This window comes from Cebus imitator, unplaced genomic scaffold (assembly GCF_001604975.1).
Source record: "Cebus imitator isolate Cc_AM_T3 unplaced genomic scaffold, Cebus_imitator-1.0 Scaffold179, whole genome shotgun sequence".
NCBI lineage: Eukaryota > Metazoa > Chordata > Mammalia > Primates > Cebidae > Cebus > Cebus imitator.
This window is the reverse complement of record NW_016107494.1, coordinates 3202423-3222142: the sequence shown is the minus strand read 5'-3', so window position 1 is coordinate 3222142 and position 19720 is coordinate 3202423. Positions and strand designations below refer to the sequence as shown.

General features: G+C 38.9%; 1 protein-coding gene across 2 annotated transcripts in view; it reads right to left on the bottom strand.

The window, feature by feature from the left end:
* Positions 1 to 19720, bottom strand: part of ADIPOR2 (adiponectin receptor 2) — a 96141-nt gene that overhangs the window by 41772 nt on the left and 34649 nt on the right. The window contains exon 2 of one of the 2 annotated variants that reach the window (XM_017545421.2): positions 663 to 918. In XM_017545421.2, coding sequence (XP_017400910.1) covers positions 663 to 833 — 171 coding nt within the window. In that variant the 5' untranslated portion in view covers positions 834 to 918. Of the gene's footprint in view, positions 1 to 662; positions 919 to 19720 lie in introns of those variants that run through there. The other variant, XM_037744585.1, reaches the window with a different exon arrangement.

Here is a 19720-nt window from a genome sequence, read left to right as displayed (position 1 = left end):
TTTTTTTTTTTAGTAGAGATGGGTTTTCTCCATGTTGGTCAGGCTGGTCTCAAACTCCCAACCTCAGGCAATCCGCCCACCTTGGCCTCCCAAAGTGCTGGTATTAGAGGCATGAGCCACCACACCCGGCCAAGTATGCTTTTAAGTGTCAGCAGAAAGACACTAACTATAAAATCAAATAATATCTAAACTAATTTAAGAATAAGAGGCTGGGCACAGTGGCTTACGCCTGTAATCCCAGCACTTTGGGAGGCCGAGGCAGGTGGATCAGCTGAGGTCAGGAGTTTCAAAACCAGCCTGGCCAACACAGCAAAACCCCGCCTCTATTAAAAATACAAAAATTAGCCAGGCGTGGTGGCATGCACCTGTAGTCCCAGCTACTCAGGAGGTTGATCACCTAAACCTGGGAGGTGGAGGTTGCAGTGAGCAGAGATCACACCACTGCACTCCAGCCTGGGTGGCAGAGCAAGACTTCATCTCAAAAAATTAATAATAATAATAAAGAATAAGAGATTTCAAGTTATCCAGAAGAAAAATGTACAAGTTTCCTTCTTACCACCCCATCCTCCCTCCAGCAATGGACCCATACTTTTTTTTTTCGTATCTTCCCCTCTGTCACATCCTCCAAACTTTTTCCTTTGTATACCACTCTTCCAACTTACTTTTTTATCATGGGAAGATACAACAGATGCCTCTAACATAGGCTCCAAATCTCCTTGGTGGCTGTCATTATCACCTCTCCTTGTACCATCAAGTTGGTGCCCTTTTCTGAGCCTTATATCTGGCTCTGGAGTCCTGCTGCACCCCAATCGGTTTTCTGTTGGCTCGTTCATGGGATACCCAAGCCTTTCTTACAAACAGCTCTGTCTTTCTGTCCCTCCTTCTTGGGAGAATGACTTTCAGGAGAGTGAGTTGATCCTAAGAAGATAAAAGTTTTGAAAAAATGCATTAAAGGAGTGCTGGGGGAAGATATCAATTATATTATTATATATCCAAATGAAGAATACTCAGCAATCAATAATAATAAAAGAATAATGTATTTAAAAGCTACATTTTTGACAGGGAAGATAACCAAAAATCTCTTTTTAAATGAAAAACACAGGATACAAGTCAGCATGAATATTATGTTCCCACTTACATGTTATAAAAATATGTAATTATATGTAAGTGCATATGTACTAGAATAATTAATGAAAAATATTTAAAAACCATGTTATTGGTACAGAAGAACACAGGGAAGAACCTAGGGTCTGAAGTGAGAAGAATACTTAATTTGTTCTGCCTGCATTTTTTTTTTTAACCATATGTCATACTACTTGTTTAATTTAAAAAAAGAATATAATATATACAATTAGAAATTAGAATTCTAAATACTAATTGTAAGAATTATTAGAAAGAATTGTACTAGAAAGAATATATGTAGGTTTATATATTATAGGTGGGCTTTACATACCCAATCTCATTTAAACATCACAATGACCCTATAGGGTATTTTTATTTCTAATACACAGGTAAAGGAAAACAAAATTCACCATACTGTATAAAAAGTAAACAAAGTCTTCAAATTTATACAGCACACATTATCAATAATATTTTGTATTCAAAAGGCTTAATGTCTTAAATTTCAATTTTTTTTTAGTTATTCTGAACTCTAACTAGACTACCCTAGAAGGAAGAAACTCAAGACCAACACATACACGTTTTACATCCATCTGGGTTCCCAGAAAGTGCTATGCATATAAATGTTTAATTAATATTTGATAACATTTCAATGTTCTTAAGTGGCAAGAACATTTTCAGAAATTATTAATCTCTCTCTAAACTGGAGTGCAGCAAGTAAGTCCTAGGAGTTCAAGCTTTACGAGTCCTTGGCACTCTACCTCTTAACTCATGGTACACAAGCTTATTTTAGAAACCTTGTTGAATATCCAATTAAGGATTATCACAGCCAATCCAACCAGAAATACCAAACCAGGAAAAGATAATATGCTAGCTAATAAATTCCATGCGGTTCCAAGTTCTCGGCGAGGAAAGGAGGTGCAGGGCAAAGTGGGAGAGCCTAGATACTATACAAAGAAGATAACAGGTGGATTTAGCGTTCATATATATGGATACATAGACTAAGAATTAGTCAAAGAATCAGAATTAGAGTAAGAATAGTCAACTGTTGGTTTCATAAATCATGTGAGTTTGCTGTAGGATTTCTCAAAGAGTTTTCAAAGTATGTAGGGCAAGAACAAACAAAAATCTAAGGATCACCAAATCTGGGCATGTACCTAGCCAAGCACATTATACTACTAAGATTATAAATTATGCCCATTTCTGAAAGAGGAAACAATAATAATAATGGCTTCTATTTAATTATATTATTTAAAGCTCACAAAGCTATTCACAAACACCATTTCATTTTGTTTCAGGAGAGAGGCAGCAAAAATCTACTGAGAATCAACAAAGGTAATAAATTCTGTACCAGGTAATTTACATGTGGTACTTCACACCATCTTTAAATACAGCCCTCTGAGGTACTATTGTCCTCTAACAACAGATGAAGAAACTGAGAATTAGAGATTGGATAACTTATTCAAGGTCATTAGGATAAAAAAGGAACAGCTATGTTACACCCATATTTCTGAACCTCATAGAGTTCATGTGCTTTCCACTGCTCAACAAAATTAAGACTGAGATGAGTAAAAGATAAGAAATTGAACTCTAAAGTTAGTTGGTTTATATCACAAGAAAACTACAGAGTCAGGATCTGGATGTTCAAACTGTAACAAGTAGAATAAAGCTTTGTAAAGTGTTCTTGAAGTATCACCACACTTGGTTGGGCACAGTGGCCCATGCCTGTAATATCCCGGCACTTAGAGAGCCCACGGTGGGAGGATCACTTGAGCCCAGGAGGTGGAGGTTACAACAAGCCAAGATTAGCCACTGTACTCCAGCCTGGGCAACAGAACGAGACCTTACCTTTGGGGGAAAAAAAAAAAAAGGAAAGAAAAACACCACCACACCAAACTTCTCTATCAGCAGGAACTATATACAGAAAAAGAAAAGGAAAAGGAAAAGGAAAAGGTAGGGGAGAAGGGAGGGGAAGGGGAGGAAGGGAGGAGGAGGGGGGAAGGGAGGGAAGGAGGGGGAGGGGAGGGAAGGAGAGAGAGGAGGAAGGGAGGGTCACCACACCAAGCTTCTCATCAGCAGGAGCTATATATGGAGAAACGTTGCTCATTTATGAGACTATAAACGCAGGGTCGGGCAGGCACAGTGGCTGACACCTGTAATCCCAGCACTTTGGCTAGCTGTGGCAGGAGGATCACTTGAGCCCAGCAGTCTGAAACTAGCTTGGGCAATAAAGCAAGACCCACCTCTACCAAAAAAAATATATATATATATATATATATATATATATACATACACACACACACACACACACACACACACACACACACACACACACACACATACATATATATATATATTTTTTTTTAATTAGCTGGATGTGGTGGCATATGGCCGGTGGCTGTAGTCCTAGCTAAGCTACTCAAGAGGCTGAGGTGGGAGGCTCACTTGAGCCCATGAGTTCGAGGTTACACTGAGCTCTGTTGGCACTACTACACTCCAGCCTGAGTAACGAAGACCATGTCTCTTAACAAAAAATAAAAAACGGAAATGCTCCATTAATTAGAATTGTTTTATAATTATCATCTCAGAAAAAGAAATCAAATTACAAGAAATAAAATTTCCCCTATAATTTTTTAAGGATCCTCCTTAAAATAAAATCAACTTTCCAGGAAAGTCTTGAGATCAATATACATTCCTATCAATGTTTTCTAAATTGACAAGCATGATAAAATACGAATGAAGAAAATAAAAAGTACTGCAAAATCTTCAAAGAAATCCAATATTCACCACTCTATAGGAAGCAGAAAGGCCTATAATATAGACTTCAACAACAGAATTGTTGAAGTAAAAGCATTTATGTCGACCTTCAGGTTCCGTAAATTTAACAAAGCAGAATACCCCAATGCTAGAACACACTAGAGACCTGAAATTTACTATATATTTTACTTTATTTGCATTCTACCTACTGAAATAAAATGAATTCCTACTATGCATTTTACTTTATTTGCAGTGCCTTGGGAAAAAAAAAGCAAACAAGTCTAAGAGTCTAAAGTGAGAAGTAAGGACAGTATTATTTATGACCAGCATTATTTAACTCTATCCTGGAAGTCTTAGATAATTAAATAAGAAAAAAAATGCGTATAAAAATTGGAAAGAAAAAGGTAAACTATAACTAGTTGCAGATTATATGACTCTTTTATCTATAAAACTCAGGAGAATCAACTAAAGAAAAATTTATGAATAAGAAAAATCATCAATGTGATTGGGCATGAAATTGATATATGGATTTCAACAGCCTTCATCCCAAAACCCCACAATATTTGGTCATTATAGAAGAAGAATATATTGCAATAGAAAAAAAATAAAACACTTCAAAACAAATCTTAAAATGTTACTGAGGATCTACAAAACAAATTTCTAGAAATAATGAGTTCAGCAAGCGATCAAGGTCAACACTCAAATATCAACCACATTTATTGATATTTGTGATCCTCACACCTTGGCCTCCTAAAGTGCTGGAATTAAAAGGCATGAGCCACTGTGCCTAATCATCATTTACTGTTCTATGTATTAACAATAAACATGTAGAAACTGAAATTTTAAACAATACCATTTACAACTGCTCCATAGAAAATTAAATACTTTAAGTATATACTCAGCTAAATATGTGTAGGCTCTGTATGCTAAAAATTCCAAAAGACTGATGAAAGAAATTAGAAATCTAAACAAATACAAGAGACTGAGGCAGGAAGATCACTTGAGGCCAGGAGTTTGAGACGATGAGTTTGAGACCAGCCTGGGCAACAAGACCATGTCACTAAAAATAACAAAACACCGAGATTTGTGGCAAGTACCTGTGTAGTCCAGGTACTCAAGAGGATGGGAGATTCTGCCTCAAAAAAAAAAAAAAAAAAGAGAGAGAGAGAATGGGGTGAGAGAATTGCCTGAGTCCAGAAGTTCGAGGCTGCAGTGCGCTATGATGACACCACTGCACTCCAGCCTGGGCAACAGCGTGACAACCCACTTATAAAAAAGAAAGAAAGAAAAAGAAAAAACCCTAAACAAATAGCAATATATTTATTACGTTCTTAGCAATATACTAAGACTCAGTAAAGATGTTATTCTCTCCAATTGTTCTATTGATTAATACAATTCCTATCAAGATCCCAGCAAGGATTTTTGTAGATATAAACTCATTATAAAACTTACATGGAAGGCAAAGCTCCAAAATAGCTAAAACATTTGAAAAAGAATCAAGTGGAAAGAATTCTATTACCTGACTAAAGGCTAACCACATAGCTAGTCAAGACAGTGTGGTATGGGCAAAAGAACAGACACAGAGTGACAGAACAGAACAGAGAACCCAGAAATGACCCACACAAGTATGCCTGTTATTTTACTTTGATGCTATGATATATGTTGGTCTTCGTCCTTCGTTCCTGGCTTTAACTCCCATACCCTTTATTCCAGTCTTTCATTATAATGTTGAAAGTGCTAGGCCTCAGAGGCAGGCCTCTGACTTTTCTCTTGCCCTCCTTCCATGCTTAATGTTCCCCTGCCTTTTTTATTGTGGGTCTCAAAACTCTCATGGAGGGTCCCATCTTATACCCTTGGGGAAGGAATGCTGATGTCATGAAGCTTCCATAAAAACCCAAGAGGACAGGGTCTTCAAGACAACTAAACACAAAGGTTCCTGAAGGGTGGCACACCCAGGGCGGACATGAAAGCTCCATGACTCTTCCCCCATACATCTCCCTGCATGTCCTTTCATCTGTTAACCTTTGCAATCAATATCCTTTATAATAAACCAGTAAACGTAAGTAAGTGTTTCCCCGAGTTCTGGGTGCCGGTCCAGCAAATTAATGAACCCAAAGAGGAAGCCATGGGAACCCCAACATGAAGCCGGCTGGTCAGAAGTTCTGGAGGCCCTGACTTATGATTCTGGTGTGTGTACTGGGGGAGCAGTCTTGGGTACGGAGCCCTCAGCCTGTGGGATCTGATACCACTGACCCAGAGACAGTGTCGAACTGAATTAGAAGACACTCAGGCTGCTGTCTGCTGCTTGGTGTATGGGGAAAACCACCCCACGCATGTGATTACAGAAGTCTTCTTTCGTGTTGATGATTGTTGTGGTATGAGAGTAAAGGAAAAACAGTTTGAGGAGAGTTTTTCCCTAAACACGTTTACAAATATCCAAAGCAATTCAATAATGGAAGGATAACCTTTTCAATAAACGGTGCTGAAATAATTGAACATCCTTAGGCAAAATATTTTTTAAAAAACCAACAAAACCTCACCTAAAAATTTAGGTCAGACTTCATACAAAAATTAACTCAAAATGAATCATAGACTTAAATGTAAAATGCAAAACTATACTTTTATTTTTAAAAGTTTTAACTTTTATTAAAAACACAGGGGAAAATCTAGAGCTAGGTAAAGAAGTCTGAGACTTGAATCCAAAAGCACAAACTGTAATAGGAAAAACTGATAAACTGGATTTTATCAAAATGAACTTTTCTGTGAAAGATCCTGTTAAAATGTTGAAAAGACAAGTTAGACTAGAAGAAAATATTTGCACATCACATAACCAACACAGACAGGACTATCTAAACTAAATAAAAACCTCTACAAACGAAACAGCACACAAACTAACAATCAAACCAGAAAATGGAAAATAACATGAACAAACATTTCACCAAAGAGGATAGATATACTGATGGCAAATAACTACACGGAAAGATGTTCAACATAGGCCAGGTATGGTGGCTCACACATGTAATCCAAGTGCTGTGGGAGGACAGCTTGAGGCCAGAAGTTCAAGACCAGCCTGGGCAACATACCAAGACCCATCTCTTAAAAAAAACACCAGGCACAGTGGCTCACGCCTGTAATCCCAGCTCTTTGGGAGGCTGAGGCAGGCACATCACTTGACATCAGTAGTTGAAGACCAGCCTGGCTAACAAGGTGAAACCCCATTTCCAAAAAAAAAAAAAAAAAAAAAAAAAAAAAAAAAAAAAAAAAAAGCAAAAAAAAAAAAAAAAAAAAAAAGCTAAGAAAATTAGCCAAGTGGTGGCACATGCCTGCAGTCCTACTTCTGCAAGAGGCTGAGGGGGGAGGATTACTTCAGCCCAGAAGGTTGGAAGCTGCAGGGAGCTCTGATCATGTCGCTGCACTCCAGCATGGACAACAGCAAAATGCAAATTAAAAACACAATGCTGGAGATCCAAGATGGCCAAATAGAAACAGCTCCAGAGTGCAGTTCCCAGCAAGAACAGCACAGAGGGTGAGTGCTCACCACATTTCCAAACAAGTATTCACCACCCACAGACCAGGAGATTATTCCTGGCCGAAAAGGCCACAAGTTTTCAGCGCCATGGTTTCAGCCTGTGCCACGTTGGCGCACAGAAACTCGCACAAGTCTGGGCGGCTTTTTCGACTGGTGCCTGGAATGCCTGAGAGACAGAGCCGCCCATTCAACTGAAAAGGGAGGGGGCTGAGACAGGGAGCCAGGAGATATGGCTCTGCGGTTACCACCCCCACAAAACAAGCAATCTGAAATGCTCTGGATAGAGTTTCACAGCAAGCGCAGCTGGACCCAGGACCATCCAGCTCAGAGGTGTGAAGGGCATCCCCCACTACCAACACAGTCCACCACTACTGAGGCAGTTCACACAGCAGCTGGGAAGAACCTGCAGCAGCTCAGCAACACCTCTGCTGGCAGACTGTGACTAGACTACTCCATGCGGGGCAGGGCATCTATGTAAAAAGGCAGCAGCACGACAGGAACTTATAAATAAAGCCGACCTTCCTAGGACAGAGCACCTGGGAAAAGAGGCAGTTAAGAGTTCAGCTGCAGCAGACTTAAAGGTACCTGCCCAGAAGCTCTGCACAAAAGAGTGGTGCTCCCAGCACAGCACTTGAACTCCCATAAAGGACCAACTGTCTCCTCAAGCAACTTCCCAAACCCCATATACCCAAAGAGACACCTCATAAAGGAGAGCTCAGGCTGACATCTGGTGGGTACCCTTCTGGGATGAGGATAGCAGAGGAAGAAACTGGTGGCAACCCTTGCTGTTCTGCAGCCCCCGCGGGTGATCCCCAGGTGAGCAGGGTCTGGAACATACCTCCAACAGTCCTGCAGTAGAGGGGCCTGACTGTTAGAAGGAAAACTAAGAAGCAGAAAGAAATAGCTTCAACGTCAACAAAAAGGACTCAGAGATCCCACCCAAAAGTCACCAACTACAAAGACCACAGGTAGATAAAACCACTAAGATGGGAAGAAACCAGCGCAAAAAGGATGAGAACCCCAAAAACCAGAAAACCTCTCCTCCTCCAAGGGATCACAACTCCTCACCAGCAAGGGATCAAAGATGGATGGAGAATGACTCTGATGAATTGACAGAATCAGGCTTCAGAAGGTGAGCAGTAACATTCTCAGAGCTAAAAGAACATGTGCTAACCCAATGCAAAGAAACTAAAAACCCAGAAAAAAGGTTAGATGAGATGCTAACTAGAATAAACAGCTTAGAGAAGAATATAAACAACTTGATGGAGCTGAAAAACATAACACTAGAACTTCGCAAAGCATACACAAGTTTCAATAGCCAAATCGACCAAGCAGAAGAAAGGATATCAGAGACTGAAGATCAACTCAATAAAATAAAGGGAGAAGGCAAGAATAGAGAAAAAACAGTGAAAAGAAATAAAGCCTCCAAGAAATATGGGATTATGTGAAAAGATCTAATCTACGTTTGATAGGTGTACCTGAATGTGACAGAGAGAATGAATCCAAGCTGGAAAACACTCTTCAGGATATTATCCAGGAGAACTTCCCCAACCCAGCAAGGCAAGCCAATATTCAAGTTCAGGAAATACAGAGAACACCACAAAGATATTCCTCAAGAAGAGCAACCCCAAGGCATATAATCATCAGATTCACAAAGGTTGAAATGAAGGAAAAAATGCTAAGGGCAGCAAGACAGAAAGGTCAGGTTACCCATAAAGGGAAGTCCATCAGACTCACAGCAGATCTCTCAGCAGAAACACTACAAGCCAGAAGAGAGTGGGAGCCAATATTCAACATCCCTAAAGAATTTTCAACCTAGAATTTCATATCCAGCCACACTAAGCTTCATAATCAAAGGAGAAACAAAATCCTTTAGGGACAAGCAATTGCTGAGAGATTTCATCACCACCAGGCCTGCCTTACAAGCGCTCCTGATAAGAAGCACTAAACAAGGAAAGAAACAATCAGTACCAGCCACTCCAAACACTTACCAAATGGTGAAGACCACAGACATAATGAAGAAAATGTGTCAACTAACGGGCAAAACATTCAGCTAGCGTCAAAATGACAGGATCAAATTCACACGTAACAATATTAACCTTAAATGTAAATGGACTAAATGCCCCATTCAAAAGACACAAGACTGGCGAATTGGATAAAAAGTCGAAACCCATCGGTGTGCTGTATTCAGGAAACCCATCTCATGTACAAGGACACACATAGGCTAAAAATAAAGGGATGGAGGAAGATTTATCAAGCAAATGGAGAGCATAAAAAAGCAGGAGTTGCAATCCTAGTCTCTGATAAAATGGACTGTAAACCAACAAAGTTCAAAAGAAACAAAGAAGGGCATTACATAATGGTAAAAGGATCAATGCATCAAGAAGAATTAACGATCCTAAATATATACGTGCCCAGTACAGGAACGCCCAGGTACATAAAGCAAGTTCTTAACAAACTACAAAGAAACTTAGACTCCCACACAATAATCGTGGGAGACAACACTCCATTGTCAACATTGGATCAATGAGACAGAAAATTAACAAGGATATCCAAGACTTGAACGCAGATCTGGACCAAGAGGACCTAACAGACATCTACAGAAATCTCCACCACAAATCCACAGAATATACATTCTTCTCAGCACCACATGGCACCTACTCAAATTGACCACATAATTGGAAGTAAATTACTCCTCAACAAATGCAAAAGAACAGAAATCGTAACAAACAGTTTCTCAGACCACAGGGCAATCAAATTAGAACTCAGAATTAAGAAGCTAACTCAGAACTGCACAACTTCATGGAAACTGAATGTCTACTAGATAAACAATGAAATGAAGGCAGACATAAAGATGTTCTTTGAAACCAACGAGAATGAAGACACAACGTACCAACGCACCAGAATCTCTGGGACACATTTAAAGCAGTGTCTAGAGGGAAATTTATAGCAATAAATGCCCACCAGAGAAGAGAGGAAAGATCTAAAATCAACACCCTATAGTCAAAATTGAAAGAGCTAGAGGAGCAAGACCAAAAAAACTCAAAACCTAGCAGAAGACAAGAAATAACTAAGAGCAAAGCAGAACTGAAGGAGATAGACACAAAAAAATCCTTCAAAAAATCAATAAATCCAAAAGCTGGTTTTTTGAAAAGATCAACAAAACAGACCACTAGCCAGATTAATAAAAAAGAAAAGGGAGAGGAATCAATAGATGCAATAAAAAACGATAAAGGGGATATCACCACTGACTCCACAGAAATACAAATTACAATCAGAGATTACTATAAACAACTCTATGCACATAAACCAGTAAACCTGGAAGAAATGGATAAATTCCTGGATACCTGCACCCTCCCAAGCCTAAACCAGGAAGAAGTTGAAACCTTGAACAGACCAATAACAACGGCTGAAGTTGACGCAGCAATTAATAGCCTACCAACCAAAAAAAGCCCAGGTCCAGACGGATTCACAGCTGAATTCTACCAGACATACAAAGTGGAGCTGGTACCATTCCTTCTGAAATTATTCCTAACAATCCAAAAAGAGGGAATCCTTCCCAAATCATTTTATGAGACCAACATCATCCTGATACCAAAACCTGGCAGAGACACAACAAAAAAAGCAAACTTCAGGCCAATATCCATGATGAATATAGATGCAAAAATCTTCAATAAAATACTGGCAAACTGATTGCAACAGCACATCAAAAAGCTTAGCCACCATGATCAAGTAGGCGTCATCCTGGGGATGCAAGGCTGGTTCAACATACACAAGTTTATAAACATAATCCACCACATAAACAGAACCAAAGACAAAAACCACATGTTATCTCAACAGATGCAGAGAAGGCCTTCAACAAAATTCAACAGCCCTTTATGCTAAAAACTCTCAATAAACTAGGTATCAAAGGAATGTATCTCAAAATAACAAAAGCTATTTAAGACAAACCTACAGCCAGTATCATACTGAATTGGCAAAAACTGGAAGCATTCTCTTTGAAATCCAGCACTAGACAAGGACGCCCTCTGTCACCACTACTATTCAATATAGTACTGGAAGTTCTAGCCAGAGCAATTAGGCAACAAAAAGAAATAAAGGGTATTCAATTAGGAAAAGAGGAAGTGAAATTGTCTCTGTTTGCAGATGACATGATTGTATATTTAGAAGACCCCATCATCTCAGCCCAAAATCTCCTTAAACTGATAAGCAACTTCAGCAAAGTCTCAGGATACAAAATCAATGTGCAGAAATCACAAACATTTCTATACACCAGTAACAGACTAACAGAGAGCCAAATCATGAGCGAACTCCCATTCACAATTGCTACAAAGAGAATAAAATAACTAGGAATACAACTAACAAAGGATGTAAAGGACCTCTTCAAGGAGAACTACAAACCACTGCTCAACAAAATAAGAGAGGACACAAACATATGGAGAAACATTCCATGCTCATGGTCAGGAAGAATCAATATCATGAAAATGGCCATACTGCCCAAAGTAATTTATAGATTCAATGCTATCCCCATCAGGCCACCACTGACCTTCACAGAACTGGAAAAAACCACCTTAAACTTCATATGGAACCAAAAGAGAGCCCACATAGCCAAGACAATCCTAAGCAAAAAGAACAAAGCCAGAGGCATCACACTACCTGATTTCAAACTATACTACAAAGCTACAGTAATCAAAACAGCATGGTACTGGCACCAAAACAAAGATTAGACCAATGGAACAGAACAAAGGCCTTGGAGGCAATGCCATATATCTACAACCATCTGATCTTTGACAAACCTGGCAAAAACAAGCAATGGGGAAAGGATTCCCTGCTTAATAAATGGTGTTGGCAAAACTGGCTAACAGTGTGCAGAAAGCAGAAACTGGACCCCTTCCTGACACCTTACACTAAATTAACTCCAGATGGATTAAAGACTTAAACATAAGACCTAACACGACAAAAACCCTAGAAGAAAACCTAGGCAAAACCATTCAGGATATAGGCATAGGCAAGGACTTCATGACTAAAACACCAAAAGCATTGGCAACAAAAGCAAAAATAGACAAATGGGATCTAATTAAACTCCAGATCTTCTGTATAGCAAAAGAAACAATCATTAGAGTGAGTCAGTAACCAACAGAATGGGAAAAAATTTTTGCAATCTACCCATCTGACAAAGGGCTAATATCCAGAATCTACAAAGAACTAAAACAGAATTACAAGAAAAAAAAAACAAACAAACCCATCCAAAAGTGGGAGAAGGATATGGACAGACACTTTTCAAAAGAAGACATTTATGAGGCCAACAAACATATGAAAAAATGCTCATCATCACTGATTATTAGAGAAATGCAGATCAAAACCACATTGAGATACCACCTCACGCCAGTCATAATGGTGATCATTAAAAAATCTGGAGACAACAGATGCTGGAGAGGATGTGGAGAAATATGAACACTTTTACACTGTTGGTGGGAGTGTAAACTAGTTCAACCATTGTGGAAGACAGTGTGGCGCTTCCCCAAGGACTCAGAAATATAAATTCCATTTAACCCAGCAATCCCATTACTGGGTATATACCCAAAGGATTATAAATCATTCTATATTTATAAAGACACATGCACATGTATGTTCATACCAGCACTGTTTACAAATAGCAAAGACCTGGAACCAACCCAAATGCCCATTGACAATAGACTGGACAAGGAAAATGTGGCACATATACACCATGGAATACTATGCAGCCATAAAAAACGATGAGTTTGTGTCCTTTGTAGGAACATGGATGAATATGGAAACCATCATTCTCAGCAAACTGACACAAGAACAGAAAATCAAACAACACATGTTCTCACTCATAGGCAGGTATTGAACAATGAGAACACACAGACACAGGGAGGTGAGCATCACACACTGGGGTCTGTTGGGGGTGGCCAAGGGAGGGACAGCAGGGGCATGGGGAGGTCGGAGAGGGATAACATCAGGAGAAATGCCAGATGTAGGTGATGGGGGGATGGAGGCAGCAAACCACATTGCCATGTATGTATCTACACAACAATCCTGCATGATCTGCACATGTATCCCAGAACCTAAAGTACAATTTAAAAAAAAAAATTTTTTTAGTCTAGCCTGGGAACATGGCAAAACCCTTAAAACACACACGCACACAATGCTGTGTTACAAAAACCTAATCAGAATGACTAAACTTTTTTAAGAGTGTTAACAACAATGAGAGTGACTTCTGGCATGTATAACAGTGTAAAGAGTTCCACTGGCCTGCTCCCAAGAGAAACTTGTAAAAACTATTTTTAAAAACCATCAAAAGCCTCTGGAATTGGTCCAAAAGGCAAACAGCATATGAAGAAACATCTATTCAAGAACATCTAGAAAATTCAGTAAGAAAGGCAAAAGTCTGTGATAGTTCAACCTCTTTTTTCCTTCCCACTCTCTTCCCAGCTCAGAAAAGACTCCACTCCATTCTGCGGCAGGCAAAAACAGAGGGTTCCCTCTGCCCCCAGCACCCAGATAACAGGATTTCTTCCCCAGACATACAAGACATCAATACTTCCCAACCTTCCCCAGCTACGTATTGCTGTGGCTAAGTCCTTCATGAATACAGTTTAGAAGTGGAGGCTTCCTTCTGCCCAAACCCCACTTGTGGAATGAAGGCTCTACCTAGCGCCAGGCACACTGAAAATAATGAAACCCCAATCCATCTTAACCCTGCTCATGAGGTGTGGTTCCACACCAAGAGGAACCCAGGGTACTGGCTACCTCCCACTGAGCACTTCTTCTAGAGTGACACGTCACTCAGAAACTTGTCATTGTTCCCACTCCCACACCTCTAAGGCCCAAGCTCAGACTGTTTGCCTGGGGTGAGAAGCAGATTATTTAAAAAAAAAAAAAAAAAAAAAAAAAAAAAAAAAGCACCTAAAGCACCTAGCCTTTTCCCAAAGATCCTAACTTCATCGGCAACACTGCATGAAGTCAAGGCCTAAAGGTGCACTAAAGAACAGTGGAGGTTGAAAGGAAACTGGGAAGAGAATCAAGATACATGCAATTAGACAATCATGATACAGGCTAAATTTTAGGTTAATTTGCAGGAGAGAACCAGGGAATAAAGTATCTGGTACAATCAGACCAAAAATTAAACAATGACCTCAGAAACTATTCCTTCAAATTAGTCAGAATTTGGATTATTCTATAGAACATTTTACCCCAGGGCATTGGTTGAAATCAGTCAACTGATTGAAGCAATCAGCCAGCAATTAGTGGAGTTTAAAAACTGGGTGTATTCCAGCAAAGACGACAGCCCTACCAAAAGCACTATCATCCCATCCTAACTGAGGGATTATCCATAATTACACCTTCCAAAGGAACAGTATCAGAGGCTCAACACTTAGAAGAGAAACACACTGCACTAAAAGAATCCAGTCAGTTGCTAAACAAATACCAAGCAAATAACATGCCCTGGAGGAAAAGGAATCAGTGCCTGAACTGTTACAATGTATTATCTATCTAACATGTCCAGTTTCCAACAAAAAATCTTGAGGAATGTAAATAGCAAAGTATAGTCCATACACTAAGGGAGGGGAAAGCAGGCAACAAAAAATGCCTGAGAAACAAGATGTCAAATTTAACAGAAAAGACTTTAACCATTTATAAATATGTTCACAGAACTAAAGGAAACCATGATTAAAGACGTGAAAGAAAGCATACTGACAGTATCACCTCAGACAGAGAATGTCAATGAAGAGACATAAATTAGAAAAAAGAACCAAATAAAACTTATGAAGCTGAAAATTACAATAAAGGAAATTTAAAAATAATTAAAGGGGGGCTCAACAGCAAACTGGCAGAAAGCTAAATCTGAAGAGAAGAAAGAAGTAAATGGAAAGTCTTAGAGCTATGTGGGATACCACTAGGCACAGTTTGGTACTCATTATGGGAGCACCAAAGGAAAGGAGAAAAAGTAGTAGAGGAGAAAAAAAATATTCAAAGAAATAATGGCTGAAAACTTTACAAATGTACTGAAAACAATAAACCACACATCCAGGAAACTCAATACATTTTAACTAGGAGAAAGGCAAAGACATACACAGACAGATGCCTCACAGTAAAAATGTTGAAAGTCAAAGTAAAGGAGAAAATCTTAAAAGCAGCAAGAACCAAATGGCTCATTATTTATAAATGGAACCCAGTAAGATTAGCATCAGACTTCTAAGAAACAATGGCAGACAAAAAACAATGAGTGTTCAAATAAAATAAGGAAAAAACCCTGTCAACCAATAATCTTATATCTAGCAAAACTATATTTCAAAACTGAAGGTGAAACAGACCTTTCCAGATTTAAAAAAAATAATAAAACAGATTTTGTTCCCTGAAGACCCACCTTAAAAGAAATGCAAAAGCTTGAAAGCAAGTGACCTCAAATAGTAATTCAAATCCACATACCAACCTCCCCCCAACAAAAAAGAAAGAGTACCTGTAATTATATAAATGTTTATCTTTTGTCTTAACTGGTTTTGAAAAACCAACTGTATAAAATAATATGTACATTACAAACCCTAAGTTTTGTGTACACTGTGTTTGTATCTCAATATTTTCTAATTTACCTTGTGATTTTTTTGACCCAATGGTTAAGACTGTGTTAATTTCCACGTATTTGTGAATTTTCCAGTTCTCCTTATATTTCCACTTTCATTCCACTGTGATTAGAAAACGCACTTTGTATAATTTCAATCGTTTTAAGACTAATTTTATGGCATAGTATATGGTCCATCCTGAAGAATGTTCTATGTGCACTTGAGAAAAATAGATACTGAATGGAGTGTGGTATATATGTCTATTAGTCCCAACTGGTTTATAGTGGTGTTAAAGACTTCTATTTCTTTTTTTTTTTTTTTGGGGGTGGGGTGAGGGGTGGAGTTGGTGTGGAAGACAACATCTTATTCTGTTGCCCAGACTAGAGTGCAATGGCACAATCACAGTTCACCGCAACCTTAAACTCCTGGTTCAAGCAATCTTCCTACCTCAACCACTTCTGTTGTAGCTGGGACAACAGGAATGCAACAACATGCCCAGCTAATTTTTTAATTTTTACTAGAGATGGGATCTCACTATTTGTCTAGGCTGGTCTCAAACTCCTGAGCTCTAGCAATCCTCCCACCTCAACCCTCCCAAAATGTTAGGCTTGAGCCACCACATCCAGCCTAAGTCCTCTATTTCTAACTAGACTAGATCTGTCTAGTTGTTCTATCCATTATTGAAAGTGGCATTTTAAAGTCTCCAACTATTATTTTAAATCTGTTGCTCCTTTCAATGAGGTCAATATCTGTTGCTTCAGGTTATTTGGAGCTCTGATGTTTGGTGCATACATGTTTATAATTGTTGTATTTTCTTGGTGTATGAATTCTTCTATGTAATGCTCTTCCTTGTCTCTTAAAAGAGGTTTTTGTTTGTTTGTTTGTTTGTTTTTTGAGGCATTCTTGCTCTGTCACCCAGGCTGGACTGTAGTAGCTCAATCTTGGCTCACTGCAACCTCCGTATCCCAGGTTCTTCAAGTGATTCTCCTTGCTTCAGGCTTTCGAGTAGCTGGAATTATAGGCACACATCACCACGCCCGGCTAACTTTTGTATTTTTTTTTTTTTTTTTTTTTTTTTTTTTTGAGATGGAGTTTCACTGTTGTTACCCAGGCTGGAGTGCAATGGCGCGATCTCGGCTCACCACAACCTCCGCCTCCCGGGTTCAGGCAATTCTCCTGCCCCAGCCTCCTGAGTCGCTGGGATTACAGGCAAGCGCCACCATGCCCAGCTAATTTTTTTTTGTAGTTTTAGTAGAGACGGGGGTTTCACCATGTTGACCAGGATGGTCTCGATCTCTTGACTTCGTGATCCACCCGCCTCGGCCTCCCACAGTGCTGGGATTACAGGCTTGAGCCACCGCGCCCAGCCAACTTTTGTATTTTTAGTAGAGATGAAGTTTTACCATGTTGGTTGAACTCCTGACCTCAGGTGATCCAAGCGCCTTGGCTTCCCAAACTGCTGGGATTACAGGCATGAGCCACCACACCCTTTTATAAGTGTTTTTAACTAAAAATCTATTTTGTCTGATATTAGCAAGCTGTCCCAGCTCTATTTTAGTTACTATTTGCATGTGATAACTCCTTCAATACTTTCACTTTCAGCCTATGCATGTCCTTAGACCTAAAGGAGATCATGTTTTCATGTTTTTAGATCACGTCTTTTTTTTTTTTTTTAAAAGACAGAGTTTTGCTCTTGTTGCCCAGGCTAGAATGCAATGGCTCAATCTTGGCTCACCACAAACTCCGCCTCCTGGTTTCAAGCAATTCTCCTGTCTGGGCCTTCTGAGTAGCTGGGATTACAGGCATGCGCCACCACATAGAGCTAATTTTTTGTATTTTTAGAAGAGATGGGGTTTCTCCATGTTGGTCAGGCTGATCTTGAACTCCCAACCTCAGGTGATCCGCCCACCTCAGCCTCCCAAAGTACTCATATTACAGGTGTGAGCCACCACGTCTGATCTCATGTTTTTTAAATCCATCAGAAAGACGAAGAAGGAAACTGGATAAGTGAAAACAAGCATAAGAAGATGACTTACTTTTTATTTTACATTCTTTAGTAGCTTTTGAATTTTGTGCTACACGTACAAGGGATCTTCAAAAAATTCATGAAAAATGTTTCATAAAAAGACTATGTATGAATTTCAAAATACTTCTGCACCAAAATATACTGGTACTAACTTGTTATAATCCATCTGAACAAGATGTGATTTGAGGCACTAAGAAGGATAAGACCTTTGAAAAGCACCCTAACAAAGCAATATGAATTCTGCTAAAATTGAAGCAAGAACAAACATCAAATTTATGGTGACGCTTGAGTGGAAGAATGGTAAAATCACTGGTACTTTACGAAAACCTTATAGAAACAATGCCCCAAAGAAATAAACAGTTTATAAATGGACAATTCATTGTAAGAAGGGACAAGATAACATCGAAGATGAAGCCTGCAGTAGCAGACCATCAACATCAAGTTTTAAGGAAAAATTCCATCTCATTTGTAACCTAAATGTAGAGATCCGATTATTAACAGCCAATACCACAGACATAAAAATTCGTTCAGCTTACACAAATCTAACCAAAAAATTTAAGTTGAACAAACTTTCCACATGATGGGTACTAAAACCATCGTGCTCAGATAGGCTGCAGACAAAAGCAGTGCTTTCAATGGAAATTTTAAATAAGCGGCATCAAGAATGTGAAATTTCTTCAAAAAATTTTAACAAGAGATGAAACATGGCTTTACCAGTGTAATCTTGAAGACCAAAAAAAAAAAAAAAAAAAAAAAAAAAAAAAAAAAAAAAAAAAAAAAAAAAAAAAAAAAAATGAAAAAAAAAAAAAAAAAAAAAATCAAAGCAATGGGTACCAAGAAATGAAAATGATCCAGTCAGATGAAAATTATCCAGTCAGAAGCAAACCCATCAAGAGCAAAGGTTATGACAAAAGTTTTTGAGAATGCTCAAGGCATCCTGTTGACTTTCATCACAACAAAGTTCCTGCTCACTCCTCTCAAATGGGCAATTTTGCTAGAGTTTCAATAGGAAATCACTAGGCATCCAACAAACAGTTGATTGGCTCCTTCTGACTTCTTTTTGTTTTCCAATCTTAAAAAAAATTTAAAGGGCACGCATTTTTTTCAGTTAACAATGCAAAACAAAGACTGCACATATTAATATGATTAAATTCCCAGGGCCTTCACTTCTTCAGGAGTGGACTAAATGGCTAGCATTACTGCTTACAAAGTTTCTTGAACTCGACAGAGCTTATATTGAGAATAAAGTTTATATTTTGTATTTTTATCTTTTAATTCCATTTTCCACAAACTTTTTGAGGTCTCCTTATACCTATTCAAAGGATTTTTTAATTCTAAGGTTAGCAAATAATATAAATAGTTCCAAACATTAAAAATAGTGCTTTTATTACCAGAAAGTATAAGCACCATTTAAGAATTTTCAAGCTGGTCGGGTGCAGTGCCTCTATTCCCAGGACTTTGGGAGGCCAAGGCAGGTGGATCACTTAAGGTCAGGAATTCAAGATCAGCCTGACATGGTGAAACCCCGTCTCTATAAAAAAAATACAAAATTTAGCCGGGCATGGTGGTGTGTGCCCACAGTTCCAACTACTCAAGGGGCTGAGGCAGGAGAATCACTTGAACAAAGGAGGCTGTAGTGAGCAAGATCATGCCACTGTACTCACTCCAGCTGGAGCAACAGATCAAGACTCTGCCTCCAAAAAA